The sequence below is a fragment of the Syngnathus typhle genome, linkage group LG8 (assembly GCF_033458585.1).
Source record: "Syngnathus typhle isolate RoL2023-S1 ecotype Sweden linkage group LG8, RoL_Styp_1.0, whole genome shotgun sequence".
Classification (NCBI taxonomy): Eukaryota; Metazoa; Chordata; class Actinopteri; order Syngnathiformes; family Syngnathidae; genus Syngnathus; species Syngnathus typhle.
In genome coordinates this window covers 7,177,837-7,192,335 of record NC_083745.1, presented here as the reverse complement: position 1 = coordinate 7,192,335, position 14,499 = coordinate 7,177,837, and the positions used below count along the sequence as shown (strand labels likewise).

Below are 14,499 nucleotides of genomic sequence, written 5' to 3'. Positions count from 1 at the left end.
AAATAGGAGCACTTTGCAGCGTTATACAAGTATAAAGAAACGTTATCCATCTCAGCAGTTTCCTAAAGAAAGCCTTACTATCTTATATTACATACATGGTCTTTTTTTTTTTTTTTTACACTAATAGGCCTTACCTATACTTTTTTTTTTTTTTTTTTTTACAAAAAGCCTTACATGGTCATTAAAAAAAACAATACAAAAATAGCCATACCATACATGGTCATTTTTGTCTGAATAGTATGTATATATATAGATATACACTACCGTTCAAAAGTTTGGAGTCACAAAATTGTTTGGGTGACCCCAAACTTTTGAACGGTAGTGTATATATTTATTTAGATAATTATTTATAGATTATATAATCTTCTGTGTAAAAAATCTTATAATATAGATGTATACTTATATTCATAGATTATATATAATCTTATACAAATATAAAATATAATTTATAATATTTAATTCATAATATTTTATTATATTTACACTACCGTTCAAAGGTTTGGGGTCACCCAAACAATTTTGTGACCCCAAACCTTTGAACGGTAGTGTATATATATATTATATATCTATATATATTATATATATAGCTATATAATATATATATAATAAATATATATATAGCAGCTGTTGTGTATGTTTGTTGGTGGACAAGGATTTTCATGAACCATTTTGCATTATCTGACATGTACTTAATTTCAGCACCTGGTTAGCACAAATTTGTGTATGTAATTGCCCGATACTTCATTAACCATTTTGCTCCGAGTATAATGAGCAGCCAGGACGAATATTTTTATAACACGTTTTCCTCTTTACCGTCCTTCCCTTTTCTTTGATGTAATATCTTATAAGAGCACAAAATGCACACTCCTTCGAATGCTCTATCTTCTAGAGTGTTGAACTCTCACCAAAAAGTCCCCCTTATTTATTCAGTTCCATTACCAACATTAAAGCCCTCGTTGCTTTTTGAAAACAGAAGAGGTTCATTAAACAAATAAACATTTCTGAGATTTCCTTCAAAACCCCCCGAAAACAGCCCAGATGTCACGACGGATACGTTTGTGTTCATTTCAAATCCCCCAAAGTAGAGTTGCCCCCAGTAATTCAAAGCTATGTATCTCCCAATTGGATCCACATCCTCCAGGATGACTCTATTGTTGTTCAAATGCACTTGAACGACACAATTGTGAACTAAAATGGACACATGGTGCCATTTATTGCAGCAAAGTGTCGGACTTTTCAAAGTCACCGGGAGGGAAATTCTCTCCCCGAGATTAAGTACAACTTTCAGGTCTCCCCTCTCCAGTCCCACTGCTAGGAAGTCATCATCATCATGTCCCCCCTTGCCCATCCACATGATTAAACCGTCACTTGTGTTGGTGAGGAAGATAAAAGAAACTTGAGTGGATCTTAAATCCCTTCGGTTGTATTTTACATCAATGTATTTCACATACGAGTGTCCCACAAACTTTAAAGTGTCTGTTGCTACCTCTCTGGTGCAATACTTCCCTCCCCACCCGAGGGGGCAAATGCAGGTGTATGATGTCGGACCAACAGGAGAGCATATGGAACCATGTTTACAAATATTATTAACACAGCTTAGAGACCGATTACAAGTTGGGCCGGTCCATGATGCCGGGCAGTCACACGTGAAGGAGTCACTTCCTGTTACCCTGCATTGGCCCCCATTGTGGCACACCTTATACCCACAGGCGCTCCCATCCCAATCCCCGACATTTGCTCCACCAAGAGCCCCTTTTTCCGTCAACTCCAACTCAAGTCCGTTTAGAACCACTTCTCTGATGCTGCCAGTGAAGCCCCTTGGCTCTCCTTCGACCGCGTCCGTGGACACGGAACTCAGAGATGAGACGCCGCCGACAAAGATGTCAGTGGCAACATCCAGTGTGCTCATCCCCTGGGCTACATTGTGTCTGACCTCGTTGCCATCTAAAATTAGGAAGCCCCGCTGACCAATGCGGCCTGCCTTGACCGTGTGCCAGCTCTTAGAATGCAGGTTTACTCTAGTAAGAGTCTGCAGGATGTGAGGACCGTCTCCCAGGTTGTACCGCAGCTGGACAAAGCTAGAAATCAAAGAGAGGCAGAAGAAGTCCCCTGCAGAAAGGAAATAAATATAAGTTGCTTGGGGAAAGACGGGCAACTAAATGGTACTATAAACAATACCAACAATCAACAGTTAGGATGGATGTCTTCCATTGCAACTGCTCAGTAAATTGGCAAGTCTGACTGAATTGATGTCCAGCGACATCTACGCAAACAACCCATAGTGAATAATAGTCAAAGGAGAAGAAAAAAAAACAGTTGTAAATCCGATGTACCGCAAAAGGAAAGACCGTCAAATATGGTACATTAGAGTTGCATAGACCATTAAACAAGTCAAGCATTGGCAGCCATTGTGTTAATGTCATTTAAACGGATGGGCTTAGTCAACCAACTATGTACTATAATGTGATGTTTATTATTTACATGTATTTCATATTGCTTACTTCTGTCTTGTTGCAAAATTGATGTGTCACTTTATATGTATATACTGTATATGATGTGATGTCGACAAGAGAGGTCAAATTATTATTACCAGGTCTATCCCCGAGATGCTGTGCAATGTAGAAAAGGATGCCATCCGGTGATAACGCTTGGAACTGCATTTGTAAAAAAGTCCTATGTCTCGTTTTCATCGGGGGGAATGACATCCAGGAATGTTTTCCACTGAAGAATGGATCACTGATGCTCACAGCTGAAACGGGGACAATAGAGCAGTTAAATAATTGAACAGCAAAAGTGCTTCCTTGTTGACAAAATGAACAGGGTAAGAAAAACACGTGTAATGATGAAGATTGGGTTTGATGGTGTGACCTTTCTCGCAGTGGAGTCCTGCTGTTCCCAGGGGGCACTGACAGGTATATCCATTTGGAAGAGGGATGCAGGTGGAGCCGTGCGTGCACAAAGGCGGGGGAGCGTGCGCCGCATCGCACACCGACACTGTCTCTGAACAGAGCGCTCCCTTCCATCCGAAAGGGCACTGGCAACTGCAGGAGCAAAATGCAACATCATAGCTAATGATCTCCATTTCACCTTACTTACAGAAGCCTATTAGATGTGCGGCCTTACTACACGGATGAACCAGAGTCCACACATGTTCCTCCATTCCTGCAGTGAACATGAACACACAAGTTGACTCCACATTGACCCACGCTTCGTCCAAAGGTTGGTTGACCCAGAATTTGGAATGTTCCGTTTCTTCTTGTTCGAAAATAGATATCAAATATGCACCCTTGAAAAAAAAACAGACAAACATATCAAAATAATCCCCAATTACATTTCCAAAGCAGCACAAGAATGACCTTGGCGGCAGCACTAAGTGCTGCAACGAAAGGCATCATTGCTTTTCTGTCCCAAAACCTTCCGATAAGCTTGTAGAAAACAAAGCAGACACGTCGATGTGTCAGCTGATTAATAGCTTATTCAGTACAACCCATAAGGCTATTGTTTTTTTAATTGGTTTATAGTCTTTTGGGGAATGTCGATGCTATCACGCACAGTGCAAACATTCAGCATTCTTTGTTAAACACAAATAAAGTGCAATTTATTCCGTGCTAGTAAAATACCAAAGATTGTAAAGAATTGAGGACACGTGTAACACAGTGTCATGGAGCAATCCCCACACATCGGCTAGTAAATGTTATTATCTTCGGAATGATGCCACAATCGACACATTATTGCCTTGCTCACAATTAAAAATCATTTTCCATTCTTTATGTTCTCGTTGGGTTGCTAGTAAGTAGGGATACATTTTAGCAGAGTTGACCTGTTGCCAGTCACTCATTGACAGATGACTATTCCAGTATTAAATTAAAAGTCAAAAATTCCATTCACATTGACCTTCTTTGAATCCATTAAGAAATTGTGACGCTATCACAGACTGTCAAAACATTTACCCTCGCAAAGCAACAGCATGAATGCTTGTCTCTCAGTATTCACACAATAATCAAACAACTATGTCACCGGCTGTCGTCAAGCATCTCCCTCGCCTTGTTTGTCTTTTGCCTCCATAATTCCGTCTCATTCGACCCATATTTATTTTGGCCTTTAAGTGCAGAGCATGGGGGAAGTTGCCCAACCTTCTCTTTTACATCAACCACTGGCACAAATAGGATGCACTGAAAATGTCATGTTCCTTTATGAATATTCATACGCTAATGCCATCTATGTAGCCTTAAGTGAAGCATAGTAAATGTACTGAAATGTACACACACGCGAACACACACACTTAAATGCCCTCAATAGAAATGTTTGCATGGAATGGTGTCGAGCCTCGACAAACACTGTTGCCAGTTACTTGTTATTTGATCAGCGGCTCAAATTGACAGACTGATTCATTTCAGGAGTCACCGCGTCTCCTCTGCCACCTTTCCACAGGGGGAGTGTGGATCTGTTGATAACTGGGACTGAAGTGAATTATCAGTGTGTTCACTGCCAGCCATCATGATTAGGGCTCCAGGAAGGTCACACAGATCTGATTAGACGCCCAAGAGTTCTCATTACATCCTCAGCACCAGGGCCATGGCGCCACCGGTGTCAGGTTCACCAATACGTACGTGGATGTCGCTGGGTCAGGTGGAATTTGTGAACTGTGTTCACCGTCGCTGATTGATTTTTTCTAAAGCTTTTATTTGAAAGGCTGCATTGAAATGAATGCCACACTCACAAATAAGACACAAAAGCACCCCAGTCCTTGGACACAAAAAGCTGCTGTACAGTTCAAATGGCTCTGCTGAATACTGAATGTGGTTAAATAGTTTTTCCCCAATATTGTTATCAATGTCAATATTTGCACAAGAGCAGCCACAGAAAATAAACCTTGCATTTGCTTCAGTAATAATGTTTCAATAACAATATGCCAATTCCAATCTCAGTAATAATCATGTTTCAGTAACATTATGCCAATTCCAATCTCAGTAATTCATGTTAGAATGTAATTTAACTAGACAAAGGTGAGTAGACATTTCCAAGTGGGCATATACAAAGAGTCAAATGTGACTCGCATTTTTGTTTATTGGGTTCCACATTTCGTCATGGTATGAATTTTCTGGTGTAATCATTGAGCAGTCTATATCACACCCATTAAGGAGTGCTTTAGTAACTAGTAGGATATTGAGAGCCATAACAGGACATTTTTAAACTATATTTTAATCTTTGGCTATAAAAACAGGTTGATTTTGTGAATAGGTGCACGCTTGGCCCATTTGGTATCTAATCCTTGATATTTTTTTCTTTGGACATTGCTGTTTTTTTTTTAAAGTTCACACTTCTGCATAAGGTAATGGTAACTAGTAATATTGTCATCTAACCAATTAAAAGTAGCAAATAAAATCGATGTAATTTGCCTTTCTCCGATTGGCTTCTTTCCACATTCCCAAAACTCGAGTGGTCGGTTAATTCCATTGGGACAAATGTAAATTTGAAAGATTAACCCTGCCTCTCAGAATTTTTTTTTTCTGCAGCAGCAATTAAGTGTGTTGATACTACTCTATGTGATCTGTTCCAGTCCACGCTTTCATTAGACGCCGCTCCTCTTTTTACTACGGCACAATGATCCTGGGATGAAGGCCAAGCTCCAGCGCTCCTTGTGCACGCTGCTGAAAGTGGCTGTCTTACCCTGAAAGCCTTGATGGAACCTGGAGCCAAGTGGCAGCAGGTCAGGGGTGTACTCATTATATCCCCCTACAAAGAGTTGCTTGACAGCATCGAGGCCCCGCAGAGGTCCTGGGGATGAGCCCGTTCTGTTCCTTTGTCCATCAACCTAAGAAAGATGTTGTTGATATGTTGGCACTGTTAATTTTCAAAATATCTTAATTGGATGACCTCCATTTAATTAGCTTCACTGAGGTCCACTTGTAATTCGGAAGTACTTAAATACAAAAGGACTTTCTTTCCACGGGGATTCTCACTGATTTGTCTCACTGCACCATCACATATTTTTTTTAATTCAGATTTTTTAACCAACAATAATAAGGACAAACCTGACATGAGATTGTAGCATGGCCTACATCTCTGACATAAAGAGAAAGGACAAGTTGAAGTCAAATAACAACTCCAATCACCTTCAGCCATCCGGTTTTGTTGGTCCTTCCAAATGTGACGGTGTGGATGTCCATGTGGAGGTTCAGTCGATCTGAGACGATGGTTGCTATACCTGAGCCAAGATTGAATTTATGCACAATTCTCCCCTTCCGCACGCCCAAAACGAGGAAGTCGTCACCATCAGTGCCTGGAAATAGAAAGCGTTAATGAGCAGCTCTGCGGATATAGTAGTTGATAAATATATTATAAATAACATGAACTCTCGCTGAACTGTAACCCACAAAACAATAACAATCAATGACTCAGATCCAAACTCAATTATACATGTGGTTGCTGGAAGGAACATTGTCGACGACATTGTTGATCACTGCAACCACTGCAGTTGTGTGTAACTTGATCCCATGTATTCATAAAATAATTGTGCATCCTTGTTTTCACCAAGTGATCAAAGATGACACTTCATTAAAGCAATTATTTTTTCAGATGTTCATTTTTCAGCTTTTCTCTTATTTTGCATTTAAATTTGCACCATTTTTGACTCTGCTGCTCTCTTTCCTGGCAGGTATTTCATTATTCATATCGTTCTTGTGTTTTTTTTTTTTTTTGTCTTGCTTGTTTCTAAATTGAACTCTCTGGAGAAGGCTACAGCGGATCTACTAGAACTTATTTTTGCAACAATCACATTAGCACATCTAATTCACACTAATTAAACAATGGATTAAAAAAATGCATACAAGAAGTCATTCTACCCTAGCATTTGTTGTCAGATATCATTTGAACAAACTTGCGGCCGTTTGCATTTGACAACTTTGTAGGTTTTGTATGGATATATCATTCTCGTGGTTTGGCAATTAGATCAGTGTACAAAAGAGTCGTATTGTAAGATTATTTTATTTTTTCTGGTTCTGTTCCGAACTGCAGTTCAATGCGAGTGTGACAAGTGTGTGAAAAGTGTCTTTGGTTATGTAACTACATGCCTCACTTTGCTGTTTTGGAGCAATTTCTTTTGTCTGACTTTTAAACTGTATAGACTATGCAAAAAAAAAAAAAGTTCTCTTAGGAATTTTCTATTTATAACATTGCCGCTGGAAAAGATGGATGGGAAAAAGCAGCAGCAACCACTTTAGTTTTTGCTGATACGTAGACCTAAAAGGTTTTGGTGTCTCACTTAAAAACTGCACTGGACTTAGGGTCCAAGTTTTTGCTGAGACATAAAAACAAAATCCGTAAAAGTGAGCAAGTTTCTGACCTTGTCCTTTCCGCCCAGTGAACAGGATCAGGTTGTCTTTCAAAGCAGAGGTGTTATTGGCCAGTGTGAGCTTCAGCTGGAACTCAAAGAAAAAGCTGAGACTTGGAATGTTGGTGTAGGCCGCAAAAGATGTGTAGCCGAACTCATCAGTACCACTGAATCTGGTTCGTGTGATATTGACTGCTGCAAGACAGACAGACAGACAGACAGATTGGAAGGAGACAGTGTGCACCCCATCACAACTTGCCAAAAGATGGCACTATTGCTACACAGCACCTCCATGCAACGAGTTAAATCCTTTCAGAACGCTATTAGATGATGACCTGTTTTCAAACACTATCACCTCTCCAGTCCCATTCTATTTCTATTAGTAGCTATTTAGGCGGAATTTTGGCAAGCAGCCGTCGACTGCTTCATCCTCTCGCTGCACATAATGGCAGCGCAGCAACATTCATTTCATGTTTAGTTACAGAGAGCGTGTGTGTGTGTTGGTTGCATCAATGCTCTCTACTTGACATGAAATTGCTTTTGATTTTGAACTGCAGACTCAATGTTAAATTCCATGATATTTTTGACCCCCCCCCCCCCCCCCCCACACACACACACACACACATTGTGGACTGGAATTCACTGTTCATGTGGAAAACAGGTTCAAAACTCTGCTCTGCAATTGTCTCCCTTGTGCACATAAATTATTTATAAAGCTTCAGAATCATCCGCACTATGAGCCCTATTTGCTTATTGTTACGCTGAATCGCCTCTCAATAAAAGTAGACAAATGACACAGAGATGCTTTGTATTTTGTTCACTTAACAAGAAGTTAGATGCTAATGGTGCCATTTTTTCAGATCACACATGGATATTTTGATTCTTATCAATTTCTACCATTTCTACTATGATGCTCAATACATTTTTTTTCACACCAATATTAATATGATTTTACCTCGTTCCAATACCGCTAGTACTTTTGATACAAAACAATTCTCCACCAAAACAATGACAACTACATTTAAAGACAGACTTATACACACTGCTATTGTAATTTTCCTTCAAATTGCATTAAATTACTGGACTTTTTTGTCTTATTTTAATTTCTAGTTCTTGATCATAAAACAACCACAAGAGGGTGGCCAATATTGGTACGATCTCTGTTTTGAGTACCGATAACTTGAAATAAGCCTTGTATTAGCAATGATACAGATATATGGCATCATAAGAATTGATAACATGCTGAATTACCTGAACTTTGTGTATAGAAGTTTAGCATTTTAAGAAGTACGACCACACACTTGAAATACCTTCTGACTATCTATACGTTTTAAAACATACTGCTAGTACCGTAATACTTAAATAATATAATATCCCCCATGTTCAATCTCAACATAACACTACGAGGATGGATGAGTAACTTGTCTGCGAAGGAGGACCATTAATAATTCCAAGAAAAGCCACCTCAAATAAACATGAATGTTTCATGAACTCTACAAAGGCACTTCAACATCCGTTGCACTTCCTGGTCTTTTCGTTACAGTTTGTTTCCTGCTTGTTCAGAGAGCGACCGTATCAATTTAGGTGCACTTTAGTGGAGACCTGAAAAAATTGCACTAAAGGAAGACCATTTTGTGTTCTCGTTTTCTGATTTTTTTACCTTTTTAACTCATCTACCTCACCCTTGAACGTCCTTCAAAACCATAGCAGTTTTTGCTATGACAAAAAGCAATCATCCCTGAGTGTTTGAAAAATGCCATGTGATTATTGAAATGCTGGAAAGTAACATGTTCTCCTGATCTTTGACTGTTGCTAATGATGTGTTGGCTTGGATACTCTGCAATCTTAACAGCTATTGAGCAATTGCAAAGCTTATTCTTTGTTGCATGTAACTGTAAATAATGATATGTGTGTGTAAACACTCGGCATCTTAGATTGACTAGTTGAAGTGTGACAGCAGTTTACGTGCCAATCAGAGAACCTTTGAAACTGATCCGCAGTAGAAAACGATGGCTCTTTAGATTCGTGGGTGGTTCTTGGCAATGACAAAAAGTGATCATGAATCGATGTCTCAATGGAACATAGTATTTTTGGTGTCGTTGGTAATGCCTGACGGTTTGAGAATCACTTGCAATCAAAAGCATAACAGAAGAACTACGGGGCTCAAATATTAAAGTCCATATTAGGTATGAGGAAAGGATTGGCTGGCCTTGTTCATGTACATGTAGCAAACCCCTTGGGAGTGATCAGCTGTGATTGTGCTGATCTTATCGGATGTTGGCAGGATTCAAATGTCAGGAGCATGCTCGGCGCTGCGCTGGATGGTTGAATTGCCGTGTCTGGGATGCGGGTGCTGGAGCATGTCTATGATATGCCAAGCACCCTACTGTTCTTTAGTTTAGTCATGCAAAACCTTTGCTTCTGAGCTTGCTTCATTGGCTGACTTTTTTTAAGGGATTCGGAAAATAAACAGCTCTTAAGTAAATAGATAGTTTAAAATAATCTGACGTTCCACTTTTATTGAGCACAGTTGCTAAGAAAAGTTGTTTAAAGTAAATACAATCTGAATCATTTAAAAGTCCTTTGAAATATTCAGCAAATCAGCCGTGAGTTTTGCTTTGATTATCCAACTTTATCGCTGGAGGAAAAGCACATTTCTACATCCTCAGCACTATTTAGTTCCATTAATTCCTTTACTTAACAACAGGCACTCATTCTACCAACTGCTCAAGGCTCCCATTCACCAACTGTTTGCAGATGAATCCCTTAATAAAGCTGCAAAATCTACACCGATCTGATGGGAGCACTGTGAAAAGGGTCGGTTTCGGGACCATCCTTCTTAACTGAAAACGGAAAATGGGTCACGCTTTGGACGTTTGTTCACGCGACAGCTGTATTTTGGAAAATAAAAAGCAAAGACAACTGTCTGGAAATGGACGTTTGTCTTCTACATAGTTGACTGTGAACGTAGCCACAAAAGGGAAAGCATTCATTAACATTGTGTTTCGTCACAAAATACCAACTACTAGATTTTTACATTTCAGCGTTCTGATTTCCAATAATTCATTTGGCCTTACCTTCATCACAAAGTAGTCCTTGTCTACCATAAGGACAAAGACACACCGCCTCCAGTGGCGACTTTGGGATGCATGTTGCTCCATGACTGCAGGGGTTGCGGTCACAGGTCATAAACTGGCACAGCTGGCCGGCGAAGAGCTGTGGGCACTCACAGAACCAGTCCTCTGCATCACTAAATGGCGCAGACACACAGGGACACATTAAACCGAGAGGTGAAACATCATGTGGAGATGTGTGTGAGACTAAAACGGTTGTAATTGTAAATTAGGAACCGTGTGTCTCCAGATACACACTTGGATGAATAAAAGCAAAACACACATGCTGTAGAACAGAAGAGCACAATCCACTTAAGGCTATGAGAGATAATGAACGTGTTTACTTGTATTAAGATGTAGACTGAACTATAATAGCTTCACGCTGTGCCCATGTCCAAGCTACTGCATGCATGTTTCAAGGAAATATATTGTGTAGTTCTTGCATAATCTTTCAACACATACCAACCAAACCAAGCCAACGAGTGAAAACAATCGGTGTCGTTTGCTGTCAGGAAATGCACAACCACAAATGATTCTTCCCTGAGTGAATATAGTGGTCCTTGCTCGACAGTCCAACAAAGCAACATGGTGGCAGATGAGACATGTACCGATAGTCAAAGATAGAGGAGGCAGTAGTGAGTTTCAGTCCCATAAATTAATCATGTGTTTGGTGCAGCAGCTCTGCAGGGTGTGTTTTTGGTCCTTGAGAAAGTGGCTTCCAGAAATGAAATATTTAGCACATTCTGTCGCCTGTGTAGTGCATTGCTAGACACGACAGAGCTCAACTACAAAGAAAGGATTATTAACGGCCCGCTAATGCCGTTTGTAAGGCACGGTGATACACAGCCGCATACTTCCGCTACCTATTGTTCAAACTATTTTCAAAATATGACAGATGTAACTCGTCACAAGGATTAATTGTGTCTTGGAGTGAACAGGTACGTTCATTTGACGCTCATGAGTTTTTCTGCATTAACATCACTTGTCTCTGTGACTTTAAGGTGAAACAAGGAAAAGAAACGTGCCGCCTCGATAAAGTCCAAATAAAGTGCCATAAAATGGAGCTCTGCATGTGTGACATTTTGTGTTTGTGTCTCGTTGTGTTTGTCAGTGCAGTATGTTGAATCGGGGAACAAGCAAGTCTCAAAAGACTTTTAATTGGCTTGGTCCAAACTTGATTTGTGTCGGGACAAATGGTTGCTTAAATTAGCCCCTAGCAGCCACTTTGATGATGAAATTGTAGTCATTTTTTGCAGACTAATCCAAATACGTTCAGGCAACAATACGTTGAAATTATACACTTGCAATAAATCGTTATAGTGGTTCACTTGCAGGTCACAGGGAGATATACATGTATACTATAAACCGCTACTTTTAGCTCAAACCTTGAACCCTGCGACTTATCCGGTGTATTTTATTTATGGATTGTTCATGAGTTTTATGAAATTGTAAGAAGATTTGTTTTGTTAATACAGGTAATAGAAATGAGGATAAAACAGGATGTTTTTGTGGTATTAGTTTGAAAAAAAAAACCCTGTCATTTATAATGACTTTGATACAAATTAATCACATTTAACACAGAAATCCAGATGACGGTTTGCATGCATGTGCTATAAAATAAAACAAATGCCAACCAGATATAATTGCCTGATGTACTATACTTCTATACAATATAGTATAAGAGGGGAACAATAAGATGTTTCAATGTCTGCATTTCGCAAATGTCTTCCGCAACAAAGAATGTAATTATGACATGCGCTTTTAAAAGTGCATGTTGATATGGAAACACTCATCGACAGGAAGCCGATGATGATGTTCAGATGTCATGCTATTCATTTGGAAGAAGCAGTTAGTCCACATTATCTTTCATTAAAAATACAATGGAATACATGTTTCTAGTGGATATTATTCATAGACAAGTGCTGCTTTGGTATGATACACTTCCCCTCCGTTATTGTAAGCAGACAGCTGGATACCGTGACAATTGAAAGCTCTGGCGGGAGGCGGTAGGGTAAATCATTTCAACATCACCTGTCTCTTCCTTTGCTGAATTTCAATAATAGTCAAGGAATAAAGCAGAACTTGAATTTATTTATATGTGACATTCACCTGATGTACTCAGGCTCCTGTTTGAGCAGACGGCTCAATGACATTTGCTGACCTCATCCAGACGGTCACGGCTCGTCCGAAGAGTGACGGAGGGCGAGGTTTGCTGAACCTCGGTCGGGATTGTTTGAAACACAATGTCAAAGCAAAGCATCGCTCACATGGGATTCCTTTAAGGAAGGAGGAAAAGAAAGACTTTCTCTCTGGATCAGACAATGTTGCCTCTCTGCAACCTCTCTTTGTGCATATCTAAATTAGGAATGTTGAAACTTTTTTTTTCCAGAGTGCTTTACGCAGAAAAATGGGCTGAGGTGCATCTGAGTGAGTAAATATTTTATTACATTTACTTAAATCAGTGACATTATCCCTACAAAGGTTTGTAGACTATTTGATGAAATTCACAGAGCAATGACAATGGCCCATTCAATCACAATAATACTTTATAGCTACAGTGCATCCAACAAAATCACCCTCTTTCTCTCTCTATTTCCAAAGGATGAATTACTTATTCAGTGAATTTACAAAAATATAATTAAGTTATGCAAGGAGCAATTTACCCAGCCATGTGAATATGTGTAGTTTGCAGTTTACGCATTGCATTCAATGTTTTTATCTGCTTTCTTATCTTGTAATACACATAAGTTAATAAATCAATTGAACACATAAATGGGTAAGTAGGGGATACCCAGTAGCTTTTGCACATTTCTTTAGCATAGAACAACAGCACATAGTGTAACTAAGCCACATTGTGACATCAATTGGGTAATCCAAGTACAAGTACCACACAAATGTGTGGTTTGTGCAATAGCTGCTCATTACTAAAATGAATAAATCGAACTAAAAAGACTGTGAATTAATGTGGGCTGGCTGTACTTCAGCCTCCGGAAGTTTCCAGGCAACAAGCAGAGAATTGTTTTGTTGTTGTTTTTTTTATGTTTTTGAGATTGATATAATAAAAGCGCACCATCAACACTAGCAAAGCAATACTGCTGGTTGCAATGCTTTTAATCTTACACCACGATAAAAATGTGAGAATACTGCGTGTTTTTATATTTTAAGGCTTCATTAGTGTCACAGTTAACAAGATGGGCACTGATCAATCACACGGCAAACACTGTACAGCAACTTAAACAATGCAAGTGAGCACAATCATCAGATCACATACTTCCTTGCGTGTCAAAGGTGCCATTTTAAATATGGATAAATTACTAGATATGGTAAAATGAAACTTAAAACCAATTTTTTTTTTTTTTTTACTCCACGAGAAGGCACAATAATCACAAACTAATATCTATATTCATAAAGTGTGGGAAGAATAATATACCATGGAGATTCAAAACCGGGAACTACTTGATGCAGTCGCTTTAACCATAAATCCACTGTGCTGCCATGAAAGATCATGCGGTATTTTTATATGCTATTGTGCTCCAACAAAAGATAGCAACAGTGAAAGATGAGGCCACCTGCTCCTGCAAAATGCTCACTGCACGCCTACGCAAACGAAACAACATCAACAGCAGGCCCCCCAGCAGGACACTTACTGACAGGAGACATGTGGGAGTCAAACTGTACTCTGTTCTAGACCAATAAAGTTGGAGGTTGCGAGTTGTCAATGTACCATGGTCAAGTCAAATCTCACATGGTTGCTTTAAAAGAGAATGTCAAATGTATAAACTAACAATCCATTATATTTCGCTTACATAAAATGATTATTGTAAATATATTTTCCGTTTTTTTCATTTGCAGTAATCACAATGACAGAATGTCCACTGCACAGTAGAGATTTATAAATGTCACACGTCAGACATCAGAAAGCCTTTTGGCAGTTCACGTTGATGTTACTAAAAAGCTTGATATGCTTCATAGATACCTACGACAGAATATGCTCTAGTTTGACATTTATATGGAAAAAAAACAACCTCTGGTGAAACCACAATCCCGTCATCC

At 39.3% G+C, this 14,499-nt stretch overlaps 1 protein-coding gene across 1 annotated transcript in view; it reads right to left on the bottom strand.

The window, feature by feature from the left end:
• Positions 1 to 677: 677 nt before the first annotated feature.
• Positions 678 to 14,499, bottom strand: part of eys (eyes shut homolog) — a 96,066-nt gene continuing 82,244 nt past the window's right edge. The window contains 8 exon segments of the mRNA XM_061285634.1: positions 678 to 2,109; positions 2,591 to 2,749; positions 2,869 to 3,041; positions 3,124 to 3,286; positions 5,671 to 5,815; positions 6,117 to 6,283; positions 7,346 to 7,528; positions 10,411 to 10,583. Coding sequence (XP_061141618.1) covers positions 923 to 2,109; positions 2,591 to 2,749; positions 2,869 to 3,041; positions 3,124 to 3,286; positions 5,671 to 5,815; positions 6,117 to 6,283; positions 7,346 to 7,528; positions 10,411 to 10,583 — 2,350 coding nt within the window. The 3' untranslated portion in view covers positions 678 to 922.